This window comes from Cyprinus carpio, chromosome B5 (genome assembly GCF_018340385.1).
Source record: "Cyprinus carpio isolate SPL01 chromosome B5, ASM1834038v1, whole genome shotgun sequence".
Taxonomy (NCBI): Eukaryota; Metazoa; Chordata; class Actinopteri; order Cypriniformes; family Cyprinidae; genus Cyprinus; species Cyprinus carpio.
In genome coordinates, this window is record NC_056601.1 from 14,189,106 (window position 1) to 14,216,647 (window position 27,542).

General features: G+C 37.4%; 1 protein-coding gene across 6 annotated transcripts in view; it reads left to right on the forward strand.

The window, feature by feature from the left end:
- The first annotated feature begins 573 nt into the window (after nucleotides 1-573).
- Nucleotides 574-27,542, forward strand: part of wdfy3 (WD repeat and FYVE domain containing 3) — a 72,218-nt gene continuing 45,249 nt past the window's right edge. For 3 of the 6 annotated variants that reach the window (XM_042724530.1, XM_042724529.1, XM_042724533.1), the window contains exons 1-8: nucleotides 3,295-3,819; nucleotides 12,763-12,973; nucleotides 17,129-17,252; nucleotides 19,361-19,470; nucleotides 24,098-24,259; nucleotides 24,347-24,539; nucleotides 24,885-25,071; nucleotides 25,652-25,818. In XM_042724530.1, coding sequence (XP_042580464.1) covers nucleotides 3,791-3,819; nucleotides 12,763-12,973; nucleotides 17,129-17,252; nucleotides 19,361-19,470; nucleotides 24,098-24,259; nucleotides 24,347-24,539; nucleotides 24,885-25,071; nucleotides 25,652-25,818 — 1,183 coding nt within the window. In that variant the 5' untranslated portion in view covers nucleotides 3,295-3,790. Of the gene's footprint in view, nucleotides 803-3,293; nucleotides 3,820-12,762; nucleotides 12,974-17,128; nucleotides 17,253-19,360; nucleotides 19,471-24,097; nucleotides 24,260-24,346; nucleotides 24,540-24,884; nucleotides 25,072-25,651; nucleotides 25,819-27,542 lie in introns of those variants that run through there. The other 3 variants (XM_042724528.1, XM_042724532.1, XM_042724531.1) reach the window with 2 other exon arrangements.

Here is a 27,542-nt window from a genome sequence, read left to right on the forward strand (position 1 = left end):
ATGAGTGTTGATTTGTTGGTTCTGTGTATAGTATAACTTTCAAGCAGATGTTTTTATTTTAGGAATAGTGTGAATGGTATATGTATTTTAGAGTATGTAAGTATTATGTATTGATTAATTCTTTATATTTTTAGGGTGACAATTTTACCATCAGTCCAGGGACTGCAGATGCAAAATAGCCTTCTGGCTAATTCTGGCACATTGTACATTTATATATTATTGATGTGCATTGTCCCTGTCAAATAAACCTGAAATAAAAATAATAAAATAAAATATGAAATATACATACATGTATAATTATTGAATATATTTATAAATTGATTGCACTGGAACTGTAACATACACATCAGAATCATGTAAAATTGACATTATTTTCTTCTTTTAGTGCTGTGGCAGTCAAGCACATTAAACACACACTATAAATACCGCCAGACTGATTTTCGATTATTATCATCTTGCTTGCTGACCAGAGGCAAATACCGATCCTCAAACCGAAACGTGCAATTGCATGGTTATGACCAGCAGGTGTCGCTGTTTCCTGCGTAATCCAAGCGCTACAGCGAGCCCTGTGAGGCAGCGTCTCCCACACCGCTGAGATGAAGCAGAGCTGGAGCTGGGACGAGCTCGAGCCTGTGTTGTTTGGGATGTCGAGGATTAAATATGGCCACTAGCTAGCTGATCTAACAGAACCAGCTTCCGATTCAGAAAGCACTGGCATCACCCGTGAAATATGGATGGGAAGAGTGCAAGAAGATCTCTTTAGAGCGGCTCTCAGTGAAGCTTGAAGACGTCGGCTGCTCTGGTGAGTTCTCATGGATATGCGGACACACTGGAGACACACGCAAAACACACATACACACTGACTACTGGCGCTAGCTTCATTCCTTCAAAATACAGCTCCCTTTACCCATTTTTACATCTTTCTAGAAATGTCAGGATGTTATTCGCTTTATATAAATGCTATTCTATGCAGTCCAGCTTTGTGAAAATGAAACGCACAGTTCGGCATGTATCGGTTGTGTGTAGCCGGGGCTAGCTGTGCTAGGATAGGAGGACTCCTGTTAGCCTGTTAGCTGCAGGCGAATAATCATTCATGTGGAGACAGTTCACAAATACGATCCTTTATTATTATAGACCTCGAGTTAATCATATGCGTGATTATTATTCCTTATTTTGAGGTTATTTAGGCGATGTCTGGTGAGCTGTAATTGTCTTGAAAGCTCGCACCGTCACTGAAGATATCGACTCATCTACGAATGTAACGTAATGTTCCCGTCTATTTACAAACATCCCAACATAATATAATAAGTATATTGTAATATAACATAATATAATATAACATAACAATATAATTCTGAATAGTCTGTGTTATGTTACTGAACTCCTCGCTTGTGTCATTTTTTATATTCCTGTACTTATTTAACATGGTCATTACTTTTATTCTAATTTATGGGTTTTATATTTTATAAATTGCGTATATTGCAGGTTTCTTACCTTTCTGTGTTTATTAATTGTGAAAATGTCTACTGTACAGTGGCTGATGACTGTGGCTGCTAATTAACAATTTTCTCACTCTGGATCAGTTGCTTGTTTGTCTTTCAGTCTGTTTGTCTTTCACAAGGTAGACGTTTTATTGAAGTGTAATTGTAATCAAAAGGATATTACTGAAATTCTGAATATTATTTCAGTCTGTTTCTCTGTCTATTTATCCATCTATCTATCTATGACTAGACATACAGTGAATAACATTAGACATGGACACTCATTAAGGCTGCAGCTAATTCCAGTAATGTCATAAGTTGTGATATGAAGGCCGTGGTGATTTATTTGGGACACGGTGTGATGGTGAAGTGCTGGGCAGCTGCGTCAGGTGAGAGATCATGGACTCATGAACAGCGGTGTGTGGCCTTGACACCTCCAGGGTACTAATTTATATGCCATTTAATTATTGTTGTGTGTTTTGGTGAGGGTGTGCAGAGCTGTGAATAAAATTAGAGATGGGCTTTGATTGTGGGTTTAATGTATAAACAACCCACCCGTTTGTATTGTGCAAGTCATTGAACCTGTGCTTTTATCATAATATTGGCTTGCGGCCATATCAATCACACGTGACCTAAATTGCACCTGTTTAGAGGCTATAATCTTGTTTTTAATGTTGTCTTTCCTATTAAATCTTGTTTGACTTATATTTGTTGTCGGTCATTCTCTTTCGCAAACCTATGATTTTCTTTTTTTTTTTTTTTTTTTTTTTTTTTTTTTATGTGTGTGTCACAGTTCTGTTCATGTGTTCCTTTTGTTTAAAACTTAGCCTAGATCATTTAGGCAGTATGTAGAAAATGTGGCTGCTGAAGTGTGTGTGAAATTATGAGGATGTATTGCTTGATATTGTCTCATGCAGTGGACTTTTCAGGGTATTAGACCATCTTAAGTCAGATTAGCAGTGAGCAATAATGTTCAGTTTGGGATGGGAAGCAAGTGTACACCAATATATCGCTTTACAGAAGTGGAAAGGGAAATTTACACACCATACATACTCAGTGCTACAGGACGTTTGGTTAAAATAAACACAGTGAAAAGGAGTTGATGCTCTGGAATTTTTATTCAACTTGATTAACCTCATATGCAGTTTCTGTGCAGCTGTTTTCAAGTATAACACACATTTGATACAAGTTACAATGCATTTAGTATAATGTGGACATAGCCTTGTTTTCATATTAAACAAGGCGAAAAGCATTTATTACAAAATGTAGAGATCTCCAGTATGACTAATCAGATTCATTTGAATATTTAATAAGCTATTTTTTATAGCAATACACTGGAATCTATTCACTACTTTACATTTCTGTATGTACATACTAAAACATTGTGGGAAGTGTTTTTTGTCATGTTTTTTGGGATGAGCGGTGAATCAGCACACAGCATAGGTCACACATTACACATGTGATATTTTACATAATACAGACTTCAAGCTTGTGTTGCCTAAATGACGTTGTTGGGAACTTGACTCACATTATATGCAAAGAATTTAGCTGAAGTATTTTCTCTCATGATCCAGTGCCAGTAAAAACAAGTCACCTAGTCGAGCATCAACTGTGCTTTTTGAGGAATGATTCTCTTAATTGATGACATCATGAGCTGGCTTTGATCTTTATTTCTTTAGACTGTTACTCAGTGCTTTGCTGCAATCAGATTTTCTCTGTTTGTGGTATTATTGTTTGAAAATAGCCTCGATTTGAATCTATGGCTTTGTCTTGTGTTTGTACTGGATTGTAGATGTTGGATAGTCTGTTTGTGTTATTTCAGTCTTCAGTACACGGTGTGTATATCCTCTGAATCAGATGTCTGACTTCCCCTTTTCAAGATATCCAGAGCTCTCTCCTATGTGGACTAGAGAGTTAAAACCCTGATCTGTTGATCGATTTTAGTTTTTTTTTTTACAGTGTGATCATTTCATAACCGCCATCTGCTCTTTAAATGTTATCGACGGATCCCCCTGTACTGCTGATTTGGTATCTCCTGGTATGACACTGGTCACCCCCCCCCCATGATAATGCCACGTGGTAGTGCTGGTGACAGGGAGGATCAGCTGTGCCAGTCCCTGCAGGCTGCTTGGCTCTCTGGTGCACAGGTCTCCTGGCAGTGCCAGCGAAGAGCGTAAATCGGCACTCGCTCCCACAGCGTCCTATAAATGCTCTGCCTTCTTTCTTTTTCCTAGTCGGCACAGCACAGATTACCAACTATTATTTTCCCAGCAATCTTTGGATCGAAATTGGGTCGGTAACAACAAGGGATGCTCGCAGAGCACAGGGAGAACAGCAGGTATGGAAAAAAAAACATGTTTGATCAGCGTGTCTCTATAGAGACAAGGCGTTTGTTTACAGGTTGGAGCCTTGTGTCATGGATTTATTTGCTGCAGTGATGGTTTTGAAATGGCTTCTTACTTTCTGCTGAGAATCCTGGCAGCACTTTCGCTTAGAGAATCACACATTTTTGGAGTCCACGTGAGATTTGTGTATGCGCTGTTATAGTTTTTATGTAATTGAAGGTTGTGGAAGGTAAAACAGATGAGTAGGGAAGTGAAATGATGGTGCCGTTCTTCACGGAGGAACGATGATGTGGAGCAACAAGAGGTTGCTGTGAGTTTCAGATGTAAGAAAGGGTTATGTCTCTTTTTCGGTTTGTTTGAAGTAATTAGCATCTTATATCAGGCATTGTGGGCGTAAATGATCTCTTCACTGCTTCATCCTGGCATTCATCCCTTTTTCTGGGAATTGTAATTTTTTTTTTTTTTTTTAAGGCACCTGGTTTCTGGCTGTCTGTTGCGAATCAGGTCAAGACATGTTTGAAACCAAGGGCTTCATTAGACTCTGACTCATTCAACACAGAAAGGGTTCTTGATTTCAAAATGTGTAGATTTGAGTGTGGGGGAACCAGTAATGTTGGTTAATATTTGGATCATTATTATTCGATCGTGTGTGTCACTTCAGCTTGTAGCTGTTCACAGCCATTACATCACCAGTTTATGTGTGCTCCTCCCCAGAGTTGTAAAAGAGTTGAACAGTGATTTACTGACTGTGGCGAAGATTTAAGTTAAATGTGGACTTATACTGTGGACAATATCTTTGTTCAGGTATAAAATGACTTTAAATACTGTGGTTTCAGAGTCTAGATAAGTAGTCATTTGTTAATCATTAGGTTGAATGCTAATTACTGTTACCTTGCCTGCATGATGTCATCTGTGGTGAAATGAATTTCACAGGAGACTTTTACTATACTTCATTTACAAAAAATAACAGCTTTGCAACTTTATTCTTAGTCAAATTTCGCGTTAGTTGTGTTAGTGTTGCATCTCTTATTGTATTGATATATTTCTTGTGCTGTGCACTGTACGGTATTTGCACTTGTATTACACTTTCTTGTTGAGTCTTGAGGGTTAGTCATAGTGCTTGACGTGTATTAATAAACTAAATATTTGAGGGTATACATGTACTTTCTTGTAAGTCGCTTTAGTTCAAAAATATCTTCCAAGAACTTAAATGTAAATGGAGTAGTTAGTTGTTAATGGTACATCTGTTATGAAATGGCAACCTGTAATAGTACAGTTTAAAAGTAAAGGTTATGCTGCTGCTGTTGATGATGATGATGATGAAAGAACTAACCAAAAGTGACTGTAAAGTCATTTATAATGTAACAAAATATTTAGGTTTTATTAAAATAAATGCTGTTCTTTTAAACCATCTGTTTATCAAAGAATCTTGTAGTTTACATTAAAAATATTAGGAAGCGCAACTCTTTTCAACATTGAGAAGAAATGTTTCTTGAGCAGCAAATCAACATATTAGAATGATTTCTGAAGTTTCATGTGACACTGAAGACTGGAGTAATGTCTGTTGAAAATGACTGTTACTTTGCCGTCTCAGGAATTATTGACATTTTAAGAAATATTTCAATTATTTTAAATTGTAATATTTTCACTATATTTCTGTTTATACTGTATTTTGCTCAGAATTGTATTTTGAGCAAGATAGGCTTTCAAACGCGTTAAAATCTTGTCCGTAAATACTTAAATTAGACATCTGGACTGGCTTTTTTTAGACAGGCTTGTGCAGTTTGCACTTTGCTATGTTTATGTTGTGTTAATTTAATTGTTTTTGAATTACATTTTAAAGTTGTAACTGCTGGCACATTTGAAAGGGAAAAAAAAACAATAACAAAACCAAATGGCTGTTGAACGAATATTGTAGGAATGAGGTTTATGTGTGTTCAGGAATCCAGTGGGCTGTTTCGTGACGGAACAGCAGACACTGTTGCTTGTTGTTGACTTGTAGCCTGTAGTCAGTGGGAAATGTTCACTCTCACTTCAGCATTTCCATCACCCATAACAGTGACAGAGATGTGAGGGTTTTGTGTTTACGTCACCCAGTATTCCCAAGAGTCTTTGAAAGGCTTTTGAGGAGGCTGACACTTTTTTTTTTCTTCTCTGAACAGTCCTTTGGAGCTTACTTTGCTTTCTCAGACAGTCATTGGAGCTGGCAGCCCTCTAAAAAAATGCTATGAAAGACTTAAAGCGTAAAAGGCTTAGCCACATTTTACTGAAGATTTAATGTCCCAGCAACCTTACTCCCCACCGATTTACATCAAATCTGCCTCTGTATGTCCCAAGGCAGGATTATTCATTGAGGAAGGACAAATAGACTAAGATGGAATAGATTTTTTGGTTTGATTTTTGAAACACCTGTTAGTTATAATTCAAGTTACAACCACTGTCTGAACACAAAAGCATGTTTTGATTATGTTAATTGAAACATTAGAGGATCTCACACTAGCCATTTCCTCTCTTCTTGCAGTAAAAGGCTTTTTTTGAAGGGCTTTTTTTTGAGGGGGGGGGGGTGTTACATACAAGATTTAAAATGTATAATGAAAGAAATAAACTCATATCAGCCTTCTGATACCATTGATACACTGTGATACCATTAAAGTACAAAATTACTTTTTTACACTGTTATTTTGAAACTTATTTTATATTGAACTAGGCATGGGCCGGTATGAGATTTTGACGGTATGATAACCTTAAGCAAAAATATCACGGTTTCACGGTATTGTTGTTACAGCTCTGAAATGTTATTTTTACATGACTGGGTAAAAAATAATCATTTTTTCCCACTGGACACTAGGGCTGGACGATATATCTAACGATATAATCATGCGCATCTAGTCAGTAAATCTGGTTCCCTGATTAGCGCTAAATCGCCATCACCTGTTTTCAAATGGAGCGGCATTTAATAGACAGAGCCATAGTTCACTGACTAGCTACGCCATATCGCGTTGATTATCGAAGGCGATACATCTGGGATAATGAACGCGATATTGCGTAGCTTGTCAGTGATCTACGGCTCTGTCTATTAAATGCCGCTCCATTTGAAAGCAGGTGATGGCGATTTAGCAGTAATCAGGGAACCAGATTTACTGACTAGATGCGCATGATTATATCGTTAGATATATCGCCCAGCCCTACTGGACACAATATATTTTGTTTTTGAGCAACATACAGAATATTAGAAACAGTAGAATTAGTTAATTTTTTTTCTTTGATTTGTTTCCTAAAAAGAAAAAAATAAAGACTGACATCTTTATTTAACCTAAATCTGTTATTATAGTTATTTAATTTTAGTTATATAATTCATATACATATCATTTAGTTATATAATAATAATCATACACATAATTTGATTGAATAATAACCCAATTTGAAGCACAATGTTTTGACAAGCTTTGTGAAATTATACCACGTAAACTTTTCAGAAGACAGTCAGCTCCCCACATCAGAAACACATTCATATAAACCCCAAATCAATATTAGGATTTTCTTCCAGTAGTTCGTGCATCATGAACAGTGAGTGATCTGCATGCTACAGTATTTTTTTATCTGTGCGTCCGTCTTCAGCGTCTCTGGCCTGTGTTAACAGAAGATAACAGACTGCATATTTTCACATAATTGATATTTTGGAAAATTATTGTATTGCAATGCAGTTTGTGCAAGTCCAGGACAAACAGTTACAATAAGGCAAAAAAATGACCGGTTACCGATCGCGTAAAGGCCAAAGTACATTTCAGCCATCCATGCACCGTCAGCATTACGTTATTTTCGTCATCAAGAGGGCTTGCGGACAGCCGCGCACCCCGTGGTACTGCGCATGTGAGCTCATCCGTCCGTGCTCATCTACAGTTGAATATACTTCTGAAAGCTGTGCGGACGCGGCTGTGCGCGAGATGGAAAGGAACGCTGAATGTGAAGTGTACCCGGGCCATTCGACACACGTGACTGACCGCTCGCTCACACCAACAGGAGGAGGAGGGGTCAGTGTTACTCTCTACACTGCACTCAGCCTGATGGATTCCTACTCTTTCAGACATTGAGGAGACATGGAAAACAGCGCATACCACAGGAACGGTATAATAGAAAATATTAGTGGTTTTGAAACCATGAGATTTTCAAATCACGGTATACCTTGAAACCGGTAATCGGCCCATGCCTAAATTGAACACAAATTGCTTAGTTACACACATATCAATTGGTGATTTTATGAATGATAATGATTATTACTCACAATTTATGTAAGCATTCAGGGTTCATCCTTCTCAATACAATAATGGAATTAAGTTATAAATTGAAATATATTTCCATTTGACCTACTGCATTTTTTTATTATGGATAATAATGCTTTTATAGCTCTGGTTGTTACCATATTTAGGTTATAATATCACAGATTTTAATTTTGGTTAAGATGGTGTCCCTTCTTATTGTCCATCGTTCTTACTGACCAGGGGTGCATTTCCCAAAAGCATCATCAACCAGCTATGGTCGCAAGTATTTCAGTATTTCCCAAAACTATAGGTCAAACTAACATTCGCAAACAGTGTCGCAAACTTACATGGTTGGAACTACAACTCTCGACCTGTGGCTAAAAGCATATTTTCTTGTTAGTAAACACATATGGGCTTAAATAGATTCTGCTCTTAGGCACAATAAGGAAGCGAACATAATCTATGTTTGCCATGCATTTTAATCTATGTATTTTTGCGCATCATTAATAAGAGCCGTTTTTGAAGAGCATGTGCTCAAATGCAAAAGGGAACCTGCAATGAATCAAACACTTTAAATAAAGCAAAATGACAGGGAACAAAAAATAGTAAATTAGTCATCAGGTGCTATGTTTATTACAGCAGCATCTCAGAGATGTCTTATCAGTTAAATAGCAGAAGTTATTACTCTACCACATGCGTGTAATGTCATTAACAATGTCCCTACATTGTTGAACTAACGTGGTTCAAACAACTGAGATGCAACCATGTTCGGGAAACAGTTGTGACTAGCTAGTTTGTTTCCACAACAATCCATCATACTTCGGTTAATCAGCACGTTAGGTCATTGATGATGGGGATTCTTGACAACTATAAGAAAGTGGAATACTAAAAAAAAAAAAAAAAAAAAAAACAGGTCTATATTACCTTACGTGATGTGATATTTCTGTTGCTTTAACCAGTAGGAGGCCAAAGCATTTGTATGTAAAATTTAGTGTTACCGTTATGTCCAGCTAAATTGTGTTTGTTTTATTGGATGAAGAAATGATTCAGGATGCCTTGAGAGCTCATCATTCTCACTCTTGTAATAATCAGAATGGCGACTGATATCTGAGAAACTAGTAAAGGATCTCTGAATGTTTAATGACTTGGGGAAGGAGCTGCTCTTGATGTATAAACACTGTTGTACTTTCTTACTCAGCAGAAATTATAGTACTTGAGGTGTTTCACATGCAGTTAGTTATGTACCTAAAAAATAAGAATGATTAGGTTGCAAAACTGCAATTGACTGTAGGCCACATGAGAGAAATGCTGAGCAATTTTGTTTTAGTTGTGTAGGCCGCATTTTAACGACTTTTGACTTATCATGTCTGGTCTGTTTGGGTGAATATCCATTTTTTTAAATTTTTTGAAAATTATTACCATTTTACTGAAGCTCAAGGCCATAAAATGTTGGAATAAAAACCATTTGTTTGTTGGAATAATATCCAAAACTTCAGGAACCTGGATACAATGCAGATATTTTTAGTTAGATGGATGCAGTTCTGTTGCTTTTGGCCGTCTCATGTTTCCCGTCTTTAAGCGTTGCTGACTTTCTTAGTGGCTGAAGCTGTCTGCGGTCTGTTCCTGTCTAAGAATCTCCTTCAGCTCACAGATGTTGGGCTTTTTGCTGAGGGCATTGCTGAAACATTAATTTTTTTTTAACAGCACTGCACTGGCTCAAGCAAATGTCTGTCAGATGTGTGTCCTACTTTACCCATGTGTTCACCGGCTTGAGCAGATGATGTAAAGGTCTTTTGTGGTTAAAGCTTCGTTGTTTACCCCAAAGTTTGTAACCATTACCCAGTTGGATCTGATTCATGATCTCAGTGTTTGGAACAAAGCAAGGCACAGGAAGACATCAATTTGTCCACACTGTTTCCCCAGGAAGTAGGGCAGCTCGATTATGGCAAAAATCATAATCATGATTATTTTGGTCAATATTGTAATCACGATTATTTAACACGATTATGAGGGGGCCATATGACCAAAACTTTATATAAGTGGTTTATTTAAATATAGTGATAAATATTAAATATGTATTTCCTGTAAATAAGTTTGCTATGACATATACATTGTAGAGACCAGTGGAATTTCAAATAAACAAACATAAAGTCCTCAAAATTATTGAAAAAAATTAAACTGTCAGTAATAAAAAAATAAAAGGACAAATACAATAGAATAAAAAAAGATACAAACTGTACTTTAATGTTTTTTTATGCAAGTCTCTCAAAGTAGTATGATTATTTCATTTATTCACTATACTATTTATTATTAATGTCTTATTTCAGTTTTAGTTTGGCTCTAGTTTTGTATTTATTGCAATTTATATGAAAAGGTTCATGTAGTGTGGTACAGCCAACTGCAGAAAAGAATAATCAAATTTAAAATAAAACATAGCCCGCTGTCAATTTAAGACCCGCACGGATCCAAATTACTGTTACACGCATATTTTCATTCTCAAGTCTTTACGTTCATTTATTACATGACAAACGAAGGTATATATATGAATAATCACCAACGCAGCATTTTGACACATTTTTCTGTGTATATGACCGTTTAGGCGCGCACCTTGAGCTAAAAGATGACTTTACATGTCCGTGTTCTGTTCCGTCTCTAAGCGCAAGTTCTCTTTCACGATTTTGAAAACATGAATAAATATACTTCGATAAATCAAGCACGTACCATTTTGCAAATGTCAAGTTACATGATTTTACTGGTTTTCACATTGGAAATTGGGCTTTTATGGAGGAATGAAAGCGCAGTGCTGCGGAATGGGGCGCAATAATCGTTTTATCTCGATTATTGTATTTTCATAATCGTTGGAGGCCAAAATCCTATGGATATTCAAACAAAAATTCTAGATCTGGAGTGTGTTGATGTGTCTGAAGCTTGAAACTAGGTTAGTGTGTACTTTTACTTTGGAGACATTAGGGGATTTTCACATTGCTGTAAAGGACTCATTGGTTATTCAGTGTAGCAACACTTTTCCCATGCAAGGAAGTCAAAGAAGTAAAGGATTATGCTTTGATAAGAAGTGAATTCGCGTTAATTCACTGGCTTCAGTTTACAGGTTTGTTGGTGCTTTCATTTATTAATGTCGTCAAATTTTACGAAGCTACAGAATACTTTTTGTGTGCAAAGTAGACAAAAATAACGACTTTATTCAGCTCCTCCGCGTCACCCTGGCTCCATTTTGGAGAGTATCACATATGTAAAAACACTGTGTATTTTATGTTAAATTGTGTTTTATTGGTATAATGTCTGCTAGAATGTTAAAAAAAAATTCAGTCTTAAGTAAATATTATTAAAGTACATTTATGGCTATGTAATACATGCAGTGGAGAAAAAAATGTGGAAAAAATGCGAAAAACCATGTTTGGTATTCGGCCTTCAGGCCAGTGTTTCAATTTGTTTGGCTTCGGCCAAGAATTTTCATTTCGATGCATCCCTAATTGTAATTTCTATTTGGTTCTGACGCAACACAACACTTGCATTCAGCGTGATCAAGTGTGAACCGATTGAACGCCAGTTCAAAATGAGCCATTTTTGGAGCTTGATTAATAAATGTTTTGTTTATAATGAGGAGGACATTTTAAGCTATGAAACTAGCAGGATGTTTTAATGGTACAAGGACCTCTTATATGCCCAAAAAAGTAGTTTTGTTAGTAGTAGTAGTTTTTGCTGTGGTGTTAAAGTACTTTAAGTGTGCTTTAAAGTTGTAATAAATGGAAAGCAAAGTTAAAATTAATCCATATAGATAAAAATGTCCAGAGCTTATTATCGTTACATTTTATCATGATCTTGATGATATGATATTGTTTATTGCCCAGCCCTTTTAGCAAGCCATGTAGCCTATTAGGGCTGTGCAACTAATCGCATGCGATTGTCATGCACGTTTCGTCAGTAAAGCCGGTTCTGTGATTAGTAGTAAATCTCCATCACATGCTTTCAGATGGAGCGGCATTTATCGCCTGCGATAATGAGCGCGATATTGCCTAGCTTGTCAGTGAACTACGGCTCTGTGTTGTAAAGCTCTGTGTAGCCTATTACTATCAAGTGGCTGTTTCATGTTCATTTGCTAATTTTTGTTTATTATTTGCAGTTAGTAAGAGCGAGGGTAAGTTTGTGTCTGATTTTCCTATATCAACTGTAACTTACAATACATGGAATGGACAATTTAAAGTGCAACAAAGGATAAGAATGAGAATTACAAAATCACACAGTAGCTTCTCAATAATAGTAATATTTATCCTAATGGCTTTGTGCAGTTATACACAAATCTTGTTGCTTTATACATACTGTAGGTACTTAAGTTTGCTTTCATCGCTTTGTCCTTGAAATGAACCTAAATCATATTTAGATCCAGTTTTGTTTGCATGTCCTGCAGTATTTCTGTACCTGCAGCAGAATCCTCACTAAAGGTTCTCAGACAGAAGCAGTTCACTGCAAAAAATAAAAAATAAACAGGCTGAATTTGATCTGCAATTTGAAGCTAGCATATCACATCACATTAGAAGTGGACTTTCACAATCCACAATCAATTTCCCTGACATCTCGTAATTTTTCCCCCTCCCCTCCCCACCCTCCCCTCTTCATTTCCTCCATTTCATAAAACCTCTCTTTTGTCTGCTCTGTTAGGGCTGGCTTCGGCCTCAAGAAGCCTCTGAAAATGAATATGGTGAAGAGGATCATGGGGAGGCCGCGGCAGGAGGAGTGCAGCCCACAGGACAACGCGCTGGGACTCATGCACCTGCGTCGTCTCTTCTCCGAGCTCTGCCATCCACCGCGCCACATGACACAAAAAGAGCAGGAGGAGAAGCTCTACATGATGCTGCCTGTTTTCAACCGGGTGAGAGAGAGATGACTGTTTACATAAAGAGACAGCATCATCATAGTGTAATGTGCATCAGGATAATGCAATTTATTTAAAAAAAAGCAGAGGTAGCCAGAAAGTAGAGAGACTTCTGAACAGTACAGCCTCACCAGTCACAATGCATTAACAGAGAAGACAAATATAGTAGATATTTTATTGCACTGATAACACTAAAACACCCCTGGTGGCTTCGTGTTTTTTTTTTTCTCTTTTTGTAAGTGTTTTTTTTTTTTAAGAGGTTGGAGGTTAGAGGATAATTAATGACGAGACAACAACAGCAGGATTTCTTTCTACTAGGGCTATGAATCTTTGGGTAGACAGTGATTCGATTCAGTTCATGATTCATAGGTTTTTCAATTTGATTCAAGAACGATTTTTGCAAGTTCAGAGTGATTCAATTCGATTCGATTCACAATTAAATTAGATTCGATTCGATTAACGATTCGATTCTGCATTCTTTAAGTGCACTCACAGGATGATTTAAATGCTTCCCCTAAATTCTTTATATGCTTAGTCAGGGTGCAAATTACACAGCAGCCTTTATGGTTAGAGGACCATAGGTTACAGAAAAAAAAATTTTTTGTCCATTGTTAGATGATAGTTTATTGATGTTATGGCATGACATGGCCAATATTTAAAAAAAGAGCTTTAAAAGTAGTTATGTATGTGCTAACATTTTGTCACACCAGTGGCGTAGCCATCATTTCAGAAGTGACAAAATGTCAAATACAATTATTTTATGTATGTATGTATGTATGCATTATTATTATTATTAGTTAACAAGGAATTCTTTTCTTATCTCTTACTTTGAATTTGCTATAAGAAATCAAATACACTGCTGGACAGTGGACAATAATCAATCATATAAATAATCAATAATCATTTATAATCTATAATTTTTTCCTAATGGCAATTTTATTATTGTTTTATATACTACAAACAATTATTTCAATTTTCTGCACAGAATAAGGTAGAAAATATAGTTTATAGTTTCTGAACTGTAATAAATGATATATCCGTTAGCACTGCATCATTCATATAGTTTATTTATTTATTGTGTTTATTGTTTTAACGTTTCAGTAACGTTTCTTTTTATTCAGCCTTTTATTCAGTCTTAAGTTCTATAAGCGTGAGATCACTTCTCTTCCAGTGCGAAAACTTCATCTCATTTTTATATCATTTAACTTTTCCTCTCCATCGGTGAATGATGATTCTGAAAGAAAACGCACCCGATGTCTGTTTGCTATAGCAACGAACACTACTTTCATGCATTTGATTATCAGATAAACCTTGCGCTCTTTTTTCAAGGTTGTTGTTAATGCTGAGGTTATTTTAACAGTTTCTTTGTACATTCGGTTGAACGACATTGTTAAAACACATGTATGATTCAGTGGAACTTTGCGTATGCTTTAGACACTTACATTTTTGCTCCGTCCATGCAATAAATGCCTTCGACTGCTCAGGTAATGTCGTCATTAAGTCCTAGAGCCAATGAAAAACTACAGAAAAGCAAAACTACTTCACTTTAGCATTTCTGGCCACGAGTAGCCTATTAAGGAGAGATCACACATCAGCTGCTCTAAAAAAGTGTCAGTGAGACGAACCGAACCAAGCGCAATCCTGTGACAGTCACAGGCGGTAAACATTGGAGCGCGTGAAGGAGAGATATGAGGAACGAGCCCTGTTCAAGGTCTCCATTAATTCCTGCTCGTAGTAATTTAATTCGCGATTCATTCGATTCTTAGTGTTTTAAATCGATTACTGTCTGAAATCGGCGATTCACGATTCAAAAATCGATGCATTGCATCGTCAGGGTTTGTAATCGATGCATCGAGAAAATGAGTGAATCGTTACATCCCTAATTAGAATGATTTCTGAATGGTCATGTGACACTGAAGTTTGGAGTAATGGCTGCTGAAAATCCAGCTTTGTCATCACAGCAAAATTTTTTATTTTAAATACATTTAAATATATAAAACAATTATTTTGTTGTAACTGTAATAATATTTCACAATATTATTGTTTTTAACTGTATTTTTGATATTGCTCGCCATGAAAATTGCCACAGAAGCTGGAATGGCATTGAACACAACCAAACAAACAATCAATATTTTTGATCAAATAAACGCAGCCTTGATGAGCATAAGAGGCTTCTTTCTAAAACATTAAATAATCTTAACCTAAACTTACAGTAGTGTATATATTAGAGGTGAAAAAAAAAAAGATTTTCCGCTGCATCGCGATTCTCTCTTCAACGATTCTGAATCGATTCTGAAATGTTCTGATTCTGAGCTTGTTTATTTTTTCCGCATATGGCGTGCGTGTGCACGCTAGAGACACAGCGGGCTTCATTGCACAGAATTTGCGCTGTGAGACATGTACACATTGCTTGACACTCTGTGCTTCCACCCGCCGTGTTTTACTTTACTTTATATGCTTTCATTTAGGCCGTTTGGAATGCAGTACCATTAGATGCACGAAGCTCGCGCACTGACAGACTGTCATGTGCGCTTTGTGTTTGTTATCCTGAAGCTCAGTTTCAGCTACGGTTAAATGCACTTGCATTTTCGAATATTTTTATACGAAATTGATGTACACACAGTCAGAAATAGATCTGTGCATTAGTGTGAATGCAGCCTGTTAAAGCTGCCACCGTCTATGATCTCATCAGTAATAATCAAACGGCAATAATGCTGAGGAAAAAAAGAAAAATCCTCAACTATTGTCTGTAAACTTTCGGACACTTAAAGAACACTTATTTTAAATAAGTAATTGTTTTAAAAAATAGCCTGCTGTGCTTATATAATAATAAAAAAAGAAAGTTAATTTTGCACAAAATAAATTTTAAATAAAATGTATATGAAAATGTAGCCATGTGCAGTAATATTGAAAACTGAGAATGTGACGCATCGTGATATTGAGTTGATAATGATAATTGTAATTGAATTGAATTGTGAAACCAGTGAAGATTCCCACCCCTATTTTTAAGATGGAAGTACTGACATACAGGGATTCCAAGTATAAACAAAAAGCATATAACTGCAATTTTGTTAAAGATGTAAAGTTTTAAAGATGTGTTTGTACATCAGAAGAATTAATTTGGGAAAAAATGTAGATCAAGAATCGTTTTGGAATCGGATCGTGGCTCCCAGAATCGGAATCAGATCGGATCGTGAAGTGCCTGAAGATTCCCACCCCTAATAGATGTACAGGATGTATGACAACATTGTGATGCATCGTTAATCGTAATCGAATCGAATCGAATCGTGGGCCTCTGAATCATAATCGAATCGAATCATGAGATACCCATAGATTCCCACTCCTAGTATATATAGTCAGTAAATTTCATATTGTTAGAATGCAAGAACCTTAAAACATTGTCTTCTTTTACAGACAAATCACTATATTCTTCTAATAATAAAAATAATAAATTCCTGTCTTTAAGCCAAATTGTTTACACTATACTTACTGTTAACTTAAACAATGAGAAGAAGAGAACCAGCAGTTACAAGTGCTTCATTTACAAAGGCTAAGTAGTCGTTATGACATCAAGTGACTCTCGTGGGCTGGAGAAGAGCATGATGGTGCTAATCATCCAGCCTTGATTATACAGAAACACTGCATATGTCCTCATCATTGTGCATGAAAGAGCGCTGGCCTGCTGCAGCCTGTGCGCGTTTGGAGAGCACTTGTAGAAGTGGGATGAAACAGCCTCTCTGTTTACCATGCAGTCATATTTGATGCAGAGCTATAGACTCATGTGAAACGCAGCGTGTTAGCATTAACACCGCCGTATGTCTCTCTTGATTTTGATATCTTTAAACAACAAGAGGCCTGACAGTCTAGATTTGAACATGATGGTCTTGCGCCTCTTATGAATGTTTGTGGTTAGTATACTAACTTGACTGGATATTCTGACAGTGTGCCAGATGCTGAAGAGCAGTTTTGTGAATGTCTTATCAGTGCTGCTACGAAAGCTAAAGAACTCTATAAGCTGAGCATACTGCTCTTCAGACATCAAGGGAGTGACTGTTGATTAAACCTCAGCTTTAACTCAACAGGTCCCCATCTTTGTAGAGGGAAAAAAGGGTTGTTTGAGCTCTGTAAATGGTGTTTTTGTGTGTGTGACAGGTGTTTGGGAACGCTCCACCAAACGCGATGAATGAGAAGTTTTCAGACCTGCTGCAGTTCACCACTCAGGTGTCCAGGCTGATGGTGACTGAGATCAGACGGAGAGCGTCCAATAAATCAACAGGTACTTCAAACTACTTGAATGTACTGGGTATTTTATTAAAGGGGTCATATGATGCAATTTCAAATTTTCCTTTCTCTTTGGAGTGTTACAAGCTCTTGGTGAATAAAGAAGATATGTGAAGTTGCAAAGATTAAAGTTTCAAATACAAAGAGATATTCTTTATAAAAGTTAACACTCGTCCACGCCCCCCTGAAACGGCTCATTCTAACACGCCCCCACATATCTACGTCAGTATGTGGGAAGATTTGCATAACGGCACCCAGATGTTCACGCAAAGAAAGGAGGCGTACCTTTTATTATCGTTGTAGTATTGTTGTTGCCCCCGCCGCCATGTCGTATAGACACTGTGTGTTTCACTGTGAAAGCGAAACTACTTTGTTTGGCCTTCCAAAAGAGGACGATATCTGCTTCGTCATGCCTGGAGCTGATCCGTGCTGGTCGCTGAGGAAATACATCAACATTGCACTGTGGATCGCCGAATCGGCTTTCACCGTGGACGAAGCAGTCCAGCCCGGGGTAGTCACATGTGGTTGCTGCAAGACCAAGATACGCTGCTTTGAAGAATCCGCCTGCCGCACCGTTCTCAAGCCGCCCACCTCTGCTCACTCAAGGCCGCGGTCTGTGACGCTGTTTCACTGAGAAAGCGAAACTACTTTGTTTTTGCCTTCCAAAAGAAAACAGGACTAGAAATCATGTTTATATCACGTTTATAATGGGTTTTATGTTTTTGTCTCGTCGCTCCGGCCGGACAAGGCTTCACAATATGTTAAGAGGCGTAACATTTCTGTCTCACGCTTGAGGCATTCAGCCAATCACAACGCGCTGGATAGCTGGCCAATCACAGCACACCTCGCTTTTCAGAGAGATGAGCCTTGTGAAAATCAACTCGTTTCAGAAGGTGGGGCAACAATAGGGAGAAACAATAATGTACAGTATGTGGAAAATAATGTGTTTTTTTAATTTAATTACACCAAATACACAAAATAATGTTCTTTTTAGCAGCATCATATGACCCCTTTAACAAACAAGTATGTATTAGACAGACCTGGTCCAATGTAATTGAACTCAAAAAGTCTGAAAAAATGTGTTAGCTTGTTAAATTAAGAGTCAATACAGAATCAGTTCTTTTGGAAGGTTGAGATTTGACCACACTTTTATTTGCTAAACTTTATTTTCTTTCTTTCTGTCTGGATATTTTCTGGAATGAAATGCATACTTTTTTCAAGCCTTTCAATTCCTGATAGACAACAAATCTCACCTGTTTTTCCTCTCATTTTAATATATTAATTAACTTTTAAATTGGCCTATTACACAAGTAAAATGTTGTTTTTATTATTTTTAAAGTGATTTAATATAATTTGTATCCTCTATTTATTAATAAGTTTGTATAGACATTACAGTGTTGATCCTGAATAAGTTTATATCTGCTTTATACCTATGTGTTCTTGCTTTTATTACTAAGGAACACTCAATCTGGGCTTTATGGTCTCTGAGTTACTCTGCTGTCCACACACTGTGTGTTGGCAGCTTGGCTTGGCACATGATGTACAGTAATATTTATTTTTGGTGATGTAATCTACCGTGACAGCATATGCTGCATAGATCCACAAACACCACATTGAGCATCTCATGAGACAATGAGGAGTAAGTGTTTAAGCATTTTAGGAGCTTTTTTTAAACCGTCCATTATGTTTTAACGCTTGTTTTTGTTTTCAAACTATATTCATAATACTCATACAATGAAAAGCTTTATGTATAATGTTAATAATATTCTGTATGTGAGATTTATTGTACTTTTAATAAAAATGGTTTTCAAAATGTCATTATATGATTGCATTTTCATTGGAGCAGAAAATAACATTCTCCTGAGAAAATCTTATTCTTTGTGAATTCACTGGAGTGTCAAGATATTGCATCTCAAAAAGAGGCAGCCATGGATGAATGGGAAATGAAACTGCCTGCATGTCATCACCTCTAATTGACTCAGCGTCCTTCCCCAGATGAGGCCAGTCACACACAAGCTGACGTGTGAAAATGGATTTGATCCACATGCACAGACTGTTAAACGCGTCAGTGATTCTGTTTGTGCGTGTGTGCTCCTCCCACAGAGGCGGCCAGCAGAGCCATTGTCCAGTTTCTGGAGGTAAATCAGAGCGAGGAGGCGAGCCGGGGCTGGATGCTCCTGACCACCATCAACCTGCTGGCTTCCTCAGGACAGGTCTGTGTGTTTAATGTGCAGCAGATGAAGCCATCACAAGAAGCATTTACAAATAAAAACTAGGTCCAGCTGGTCTAGAAAAATATATGCAGAGACATAAATGCATGAACAGTTTGTTAAATGTTTTATTTTTTATTTTTTGAACGAACTCTTTTATGCTCACCCAGGCTGCATTTATTTGATCAACAATGCTCTAGAAATTGTAGTACTGAGAAATATTTTTTTCAATTTAAAGGTATAGTTTTAAAATCACAATTCTGTCATTAATTACTCACCCTCATGTCTTTCCAAATCCGTAAGACCTTTGTTCATGTTCGGAACACAAATCAAGATGTTTTTGATGAAATCCGAGAGCTTTCTGACCCTGCAAGAATTGTTGAATAAAGTTGTTATTTTCTTTGCTCACAAAAAGTATTCTCGTAGCTTCATAAAATTAAGGTTGAACCACTGATTTCAGACTATTTTAACAATGTCCTTACTACCTTTCTGGGTCTTGAATGTGGTAGTTGCGTTACTGTCTATGCAGGGTTAGAAAGCACTCAGATTTCATCAAAAATATCTTAATTTGTGTTCCAAAGATGAATGAAGGTCTTACGGGTTTGTAACAACACGAAGGTGAGCAATTAATGCCAGAGTTTTCATTTTTGAGTGGTGTGTGTCTTTAAGTTAATTTTTTTTTGTTTATCTACCAAAATTGTATTCTACCAAAATGTTTGCAAGTTTTTCGAATTTTAAGAAAACATAATTGGCCCTTGGCATGTCAATACCTATGAAACATATACTCAAAAACTGGAACCAGCCATGCTAGGTTTGCCTTTCAGCACACTATCAGTGGCTTGCTTAAATCTAGAAACAGCAGGTGTAATTTGTTGAGCGTGTGGTTGGTTCACCTTATCTCGAGTTGCACAGACCACAGTTATCAGAGAGAGAGAGAAACTGCCTTCTTCTAGATAAAAAAACTGGAGAACTACTTAGAGGCTGAATGGATTAGTATGGTGACTTTAGTACGTGTTGGATTTGACCAAGAGCAGGAGAAAGGAGGAATATTCCTCACTCCATAGTGAAAGATGGCTTCTCCAACAATGGTTGCAGACCTGACGTCTCAACTTCCAGCTTGAGGATGGTGTCACAGAGGACCCGTTTCTCAGGCTATTGATTGCTCAAGCCTCCACAGCTTGAGGCCATGACTACAAAGTCAAGGGTCACTTTGTGAAGCCCTGTTTGAAGTGAAAGATGTGGTCAGCTACAAGCCACATAAATAATCTCCAATTACTAGTTTTTTTTGTTGCCCTGAAGCACTTCCTCTCATGGATTGATCAAACAGACAATGTGCCTATCATGTCATTCATTAGATGAGGAAGGACTGATCCCACTCTCATCCAAAGCTCTTTGAAGTCAGTCAACGGAGTAGAGATGAAGATTTCTCGTCCAGGGGAGGTCATTATGTCAGTACCTAAATTGTATCTCATTAAATTATAGCACTTTGGAAGGGCCAATGTAAATTTTATGCATCACAATGAGAATCTAATGTATCTCATGAAATCTATTCATTAGTAGCTGGTGCTGGATATAATTTTTCTATATCTTTTGCAGTGCATTGTGGGGGCTACAGTAAAGCCATGCCATGCACTGTAGTATTAAATGGTTTCCGGGTATATGTGGATTTACTCTGTTAGAAGGGCATGGTTACATCATGGGCATTATTAAAGGGCTGTCTGTGGATGTCCCATTGTATCGACTGAATGGGAATGTTGTAACTACTTTTCCTACAAGAATAAAAGCTATTCAAGTTTTGTCTCGTATGGAAAGTGCTGTGGCAGTACCATGGCACAGCGATGAACATGATATTCGCATGGTTCTCCATAGTTATTCAAAGAATTTTTAATTTTTAAAAACTAATTAATTCCTTTGATGTAAAATAACTCCAGTCTTCACTGTAGCATGATCCTTCAGAAATCATTCTAATATGCTTATTCTTATTATTAATGTTGTTTTGTGAAGACAGCCTTTCAGGATTCTTTAATGAATCGAAAGTTCAAAAGAATATAAATATTTTTGTACTTGCTGCATCCTTGTTGACCCGAACATTTTAACAGAAGTGTGTCTGCTATTATAATTAGCCCTTTTTAATGTTCATGTATCCTTGTTATATTTATGATGGTTATTTTCCTGCAGTACAAGTTGTTTATGTTTTGGCCTGGTTTAATAAAGTAGGATCTCATTAATTGGCTGAAGTTTTGCCAGCATGCTCAAATCTCTCTCAAGTCTGTTGTTAGCTCTAATTTTATTTTGGTTCATATAATCCTTAAGGATCATTTACCTCCATATCACACTGAAAAGAACTTGTGCACATAAAGATGGAGTGCAGAAGTGTGGCCTAATAAGTGCCCTTTCTCTTACACACACACTGCCTATTTTTACATTTCCTGCTTCTTTCTGCTTTACTGTGAATATATAATGAAAACACTTTCTGATAAAATCTCCATGCTGCACTACACATAAAACACATTTCCACCACCTAAATGCAGACCTTTTGAAATGCGGATCCAGTGATATGGCACAATTTAGAGCTTGTCATAATCCAGAGGATGAGCTTGAATTAATTGGACATGCACCATCATCTTTTCAGGCAGGAGGCTCTAGTTTTGAGAAGTGAAACAAGTTTTTGAGGGGTGAAATATGTTTCTATTCTAAGCTGTGAGTTGCAGACAAAAACTGGTGCTTTTGGCAACACCCTCTGCCCCTCGGATACAACAAAGGTCTTTTCTTTTCTCTCTGTAAGGACGCCCTTCATGCTCTACATTCCCAATGCACCCTCAATTCAGCCTCACGGACGCCGTCTCTCTTGTCTCATCTTCCTCTGCGTTGAGGTCTGTGAGAAGTCCTCTTTTTCCCTCTTCAATTGGTGTTTTTCTGTCAGACACCATCGTTTAGTGGCTGTAGATGTCATATACACTTGACCGCTAGTGTCTCTTCAGTGTTGAGGTTATCTACCACAGAGAGAGCTATTTCAAGGCTTGACCGTCTGCCATAACAGGGGCTTTATGGAGTCCAACTGGTTCAGTTTCTCTCACACATGGACCTTTTGCCTGAGAGGCTTTATCAGAGTAACTGTTTTTAATTTGTATGTAGAAGACAATTAATGTTGCTAAATAGTGGATTTTTTTGATTTGACAGAGAGTGGTATGCTTTGTTTTTTGTGCACGTAGTGTGTTTACTGGAATGCAAATGCAGAAGTGATTAATCTTCTGTTTTGCTGTCTCATTCTTATGAAAGCATTGAATGTGACTGTGCTGTAATGCATCCTCCATTAAGGTTTGGCACTGCTGGGACTTTTTGGCCTTGTCTTAAGACCTGTTCACACCAAGAACGGTAACTATATTGATAAATGCACTATTGTTTAGAATTTTGGGATCTGTAATTAATTTATTTTTTTACAAGATTAATACTTTTATTCAGCAAGGATTTAATTAAATTGATCAAAAGTGACCAAGACATTTATAATGTTTCAAAAAAAATAAAATTCTATAGTAAATGCTGATCTTTTGAGCTTTTCATTCTTTCTGGAAAGCATTTTTGATTGTTAATAATAAACTTGAATGTTTCTGACTGAGTAGACAAGTTTTTATGTGACAGCCTGTGCACAGTGCACACTGCTGCAGACTGAACCTGCAATGAAAAAAGTGCTTGGGCTGTGCATGTGTGTGTTTATGTGAGAGAGAGAGAGTTATTGGCTGGATTGAACTAAATCCTACCACTTCCTGACTTGCTTTAAAAGCGGCTGATGGGATTTTATCCTCTCATCGGTGTTTCATTGGCACCGGCAGCAGGATCATGCTCTGATTAGTGTCAGGCGAGACTGCTGCAGGTGACATGGCTGTGAAAAGCGAAGATCTGACCCACCTGCAGCATTTCGTTTCAGTCACGTCCACCTGAGCCCCTTTAGTGCAGAGTGATGACATCACTGATCTCCCATATATGCTTATCAGGGTTTCACAAAGGCCCTTAGACCCAGACTGTGTAATGAGATGCACTGCACACATCATGTAAGTTTAGGTTTACTGTATATCTTCTAGCCTTTCATAAGTACACATAGTTTATTGGATTTAGACAATAAAGGTTGTAATTAAGTATCTGCATTACTGTTCAGTTTATTTTAAACTATATATTAATACAGAAAGCCGTTACATTTTAAGAATATTTCACAATATTGCTGTTTTTGCTGTATTTTGGATTAAACAAATGCAGCTTTGGTGAGCATAAGAGACTTCTTTCAAAAACTTAAAAAATGTTACCGACCCCAAACTTTTGAACGGTAGCGTATAATCATTTGTAGTAACAGAAAATAGGTCATACAAGTAAAAGTTGTTCAAGTTTACACCTCAAAACTGTTATAATCCTCGTTTTACCATTCCGTAAGCTATCTAATGATGATTATGAGGTTTTAAACCCAGTGTTTCATAAGATTGCTATTTATACCAAAGTGACTCATCCCTTCTCTAGTCTATCTGTTAACAGAATTGTAGAATATTAAACAGGTTGCTAGTTATTTGTATTCGAATGCATACAAAAAACATGATCTGCTAGTTAGCTGAATTTGAATCCTTCCCCTTCTATGTTTCTACAGAAAACAGTGGACTGTATGACCACCATGTCGGTGCCCTCCACACTGGTGAAGTGTCTATATTTGTTTTTTGACCTGCCCCACATGCCCGAGGTTCCTGGTGCCACCCAGACTGAGCTTCCTCTGGCGGACCGCAGAGCTCTCCTACAGAAAGTCTTTGTCCAGGTCTGTCTGTCTTTAGGAACACTGTTTTCTCCATAAAATATCCATAAAATATACATATTGAGACCAACTGTGACTTTTTCTTCCCAGATCCTTGTGAAGCTGTGCAGCTACGTGTCTCCAGCAGAAGAGCTGGCCCAGAAGGATGATCTACAGCTGCTCTTCAGTGCCATCACCTCCTGGTGTCCCCCCCACAACCTACCCTGGAGGAAGAGCGCCGGAGAAGTGCTTACCACCATCTCCCGACATGGGCTCAGCGTTAACGTCGTCAAGTACATCCACGGTAAGTTGCGGTGATGATTTGACTTCTTTCACTGTGGTTCTTTGCTGTTGCTGTGCATGGATGCATAATGCTGACAATGTTTTGCTGCTGGCATCTTATGAACCCTAGTAACATTTTAACTTTACGTAACCGGTTACTGTCACTCATCGTTGTGCTTGTAGCATTTTTAGAGATCAGTGTCTGGTGTTTTCAGACACTTTTGCCAAGAATTGCTCTGCAGTTAATGGATCAATGCTCAATTCTTGGCCCTTAAGATGGATTTAAGTCCTTTGAAGTATGAAGGCATTTTTTTTTTTTGGTTTACTGCAAAAAAATGACAATGTTTGTTCTGGCTCTGTCTTGCAGAGAAAGAGTGCTTGTCTACGTGCATCCAGAACATGCAGCAGTCAGATGACCTCTCTCCTCTGGAGATTGTGGAGATGTTTGCTGGGCTCTCCTGTTTTTTGAAGGATTCGAGTGATGTCTCTCAGACACTCCTGGATGACTTCCGCATGTGTCAGGGCTACACCTTCCTCATAGATCTTATGATCAGGTGACTGATTTTTAATGATTTATTGCACAAATCTTCAGCATTTTATATTTGAAGGATAATGTGTGGTTAGGAAGAGGGTTACTTTGCAGAAATGATCAGCAGACAGTACATTTTCAGACTTGCTACATTGCTTATTTCTAAAAAAATCAATATTTCATGCTCTTCAAAAGTTCGGAATGGTAGTGATCCTTCAGAAAGCATTCTAATATGCTGAGTTGGTGCTCAAGTAACATTTCGTATTATTATCAAATGGAAACAGTTGTGCTGATTAATATTTTTAAGGAAACTGACTCTTTTGAATAAAAAAAAAAACAATTTTGAAATAAAAAATCTTTTGTTACGTTCTAAATGTCTTTACTGGCAATTTGGTCAATTGAGTGTGTTCTTGCGTAATATAATTTCTTAAAGTATTTGAGTTCTTTTATTATCTTTCTTCTATGTTTACTTAAAGTGTTAGCTTAAAGGGATAGTTCACTCCCAAAAATGAATAATTTAAAGGCACTAAGAGGCAGTGCAGTTATTTTAAATTCTGATATGATTGAGTAGTGATATTCTCTGTTATACTTGCTGTACATATTAGGTTGGAGCAGGCCAAAGAGGATGAATCCAAAGATGCTCTAAAGGACCTGGTGAACCTGGTGACCGCTCTGACCACATATGGTGTCAGCGAGCTGAAGCCAGCTGGTCTCACCACCGGAGCACCCTTCCTGCTTCCAGGTTTTGTGGTTCCACAGCCTTCTGGGAAAGGTCAGTCCTCATAAATTGACATGCACTTGACTCTGAACTTGTGTCACAGCACAGCTGGGTGTGAAAGTTGGTGATGTGAAATTCCGGGGTATGTTGAACTTTGGGCAGGAAACATGGAAATATTGGGATTCAGATGGCAAGTTTGCAATGCTGAGGCTTAAGGCTTGCATTATTAAAATACTTTAGAGATTTAGCGTGCTTCTATATTTGCAGTCATTCGCATTTTTGCGTCCACTGGGATTCTTTTCTTGCTTCCAAACAAAGAAATTCAAATGACTCTTTAAATGATTTTATTTTCATTCATTCATTCAAAGAATATGGCAATGATACTTAAATCTTTTTGAGAGCTTGCAGGACGAATTAACCTAGCTGTAATCAATGGCTGTCTAAACCTTTGAGTGAGATTAGCAGTTTTCTTCCTCGTAGCGTTTTCAATTATTAACCCCCTCATCTGTGTCTGCTGCTGCCTCCCTTCATCAGCTAGATTACTCTTTTAGTCACAGAAAGAGAAGAAGGGCCTGCGGTTTCTGAGGGAGAATTAAAACATTAGTGTTCACTGGCTGTAAATGGCATTAATTGGTCAGAAGGCGGCAAACGGCAGACACCTACTGTGTAATCTGGTTAGGTTATTTGTTTGGCTTGTTTTATGCCTCGCCAAGAGCCATTAAATGCTGTAATTAAAATAATGGTGCCAGATTATATTGTTTATGCACCCAGTCACATCAAGACAGAGACTGTTCATTTCCTACTTTGTGTGTTGTCATTTTCACTCAGCCAGCAATAGCGCTCTCTGAAGTGGAAGTTCATAAAGGTTGAATGCACAAGAATGTGTTTTTAAGGGTTACAAGGTTGAAGGACTGGCTTGTCTCGCTCTATGATCATGTGATGGTTGGGTGTTCATAGTTATTATTGCATACAGTATGTTTTTCTTGAAGCCTAGCTGTATAGCATAATTACTTTTCAGAAAGACCCAATGGAGAAATAAACACCAGTAATCAATTTTTGTGCCCAGGACATTGGTGGCTATTCAGCAGTGTTGTAGTCGAGACCAGCTCATCTGAATCAAGATTCCAGGAGAAGGTTGAGTCAGTGTCAAGACCGAGTCCACATACTCCCAAGTCCATGACAAGACGAAGACCATGAAAATATGAGCCTTGAGTCTGATTCTAAGAATCTATTTTCATGGTCTTAGTCTTAATCTTCGAGTTAAAGTCCAAGACCATATATTTAAGGTCTTGGTCGTCGAGTCAGAATTTAAGACCATCATATATTCATGGAGTTGGGTACTGTTTTAAACGTAAATAGACAATTTTATTCAGAGATGTGTTTAACTGTTGTATTTAAAAAAGAGTGTATTTCAGATTTTTTTTTTTTTTTTTTTTTTTAGTATTAACCTTAAATGTGTTGTATATCTTTTTGTTAATTTAATGACTTTTAATATGTTATTTGCCTTGCTGTTGACATGGTGTTAATAAATAAATAGATAAATCATAGTCTTGGTCTTGTTACAGACTTATTGTTTGAATTCAACCCTCTTCTGGGCTCTGACTTGAAGGAGCTGGTCTCAACTATGGCAGTGCTGTTCATTTATGAGTATTATGTGACTTGCTGTATGTGTTATTGACCTCTTTTTAACAACAGAATTATTTGCAAGTTATGTCATGAATATACACTTCTGCATTCAGGTTGAGGGGAAATGAAAATATGTGAGGTTTTGTGTTACT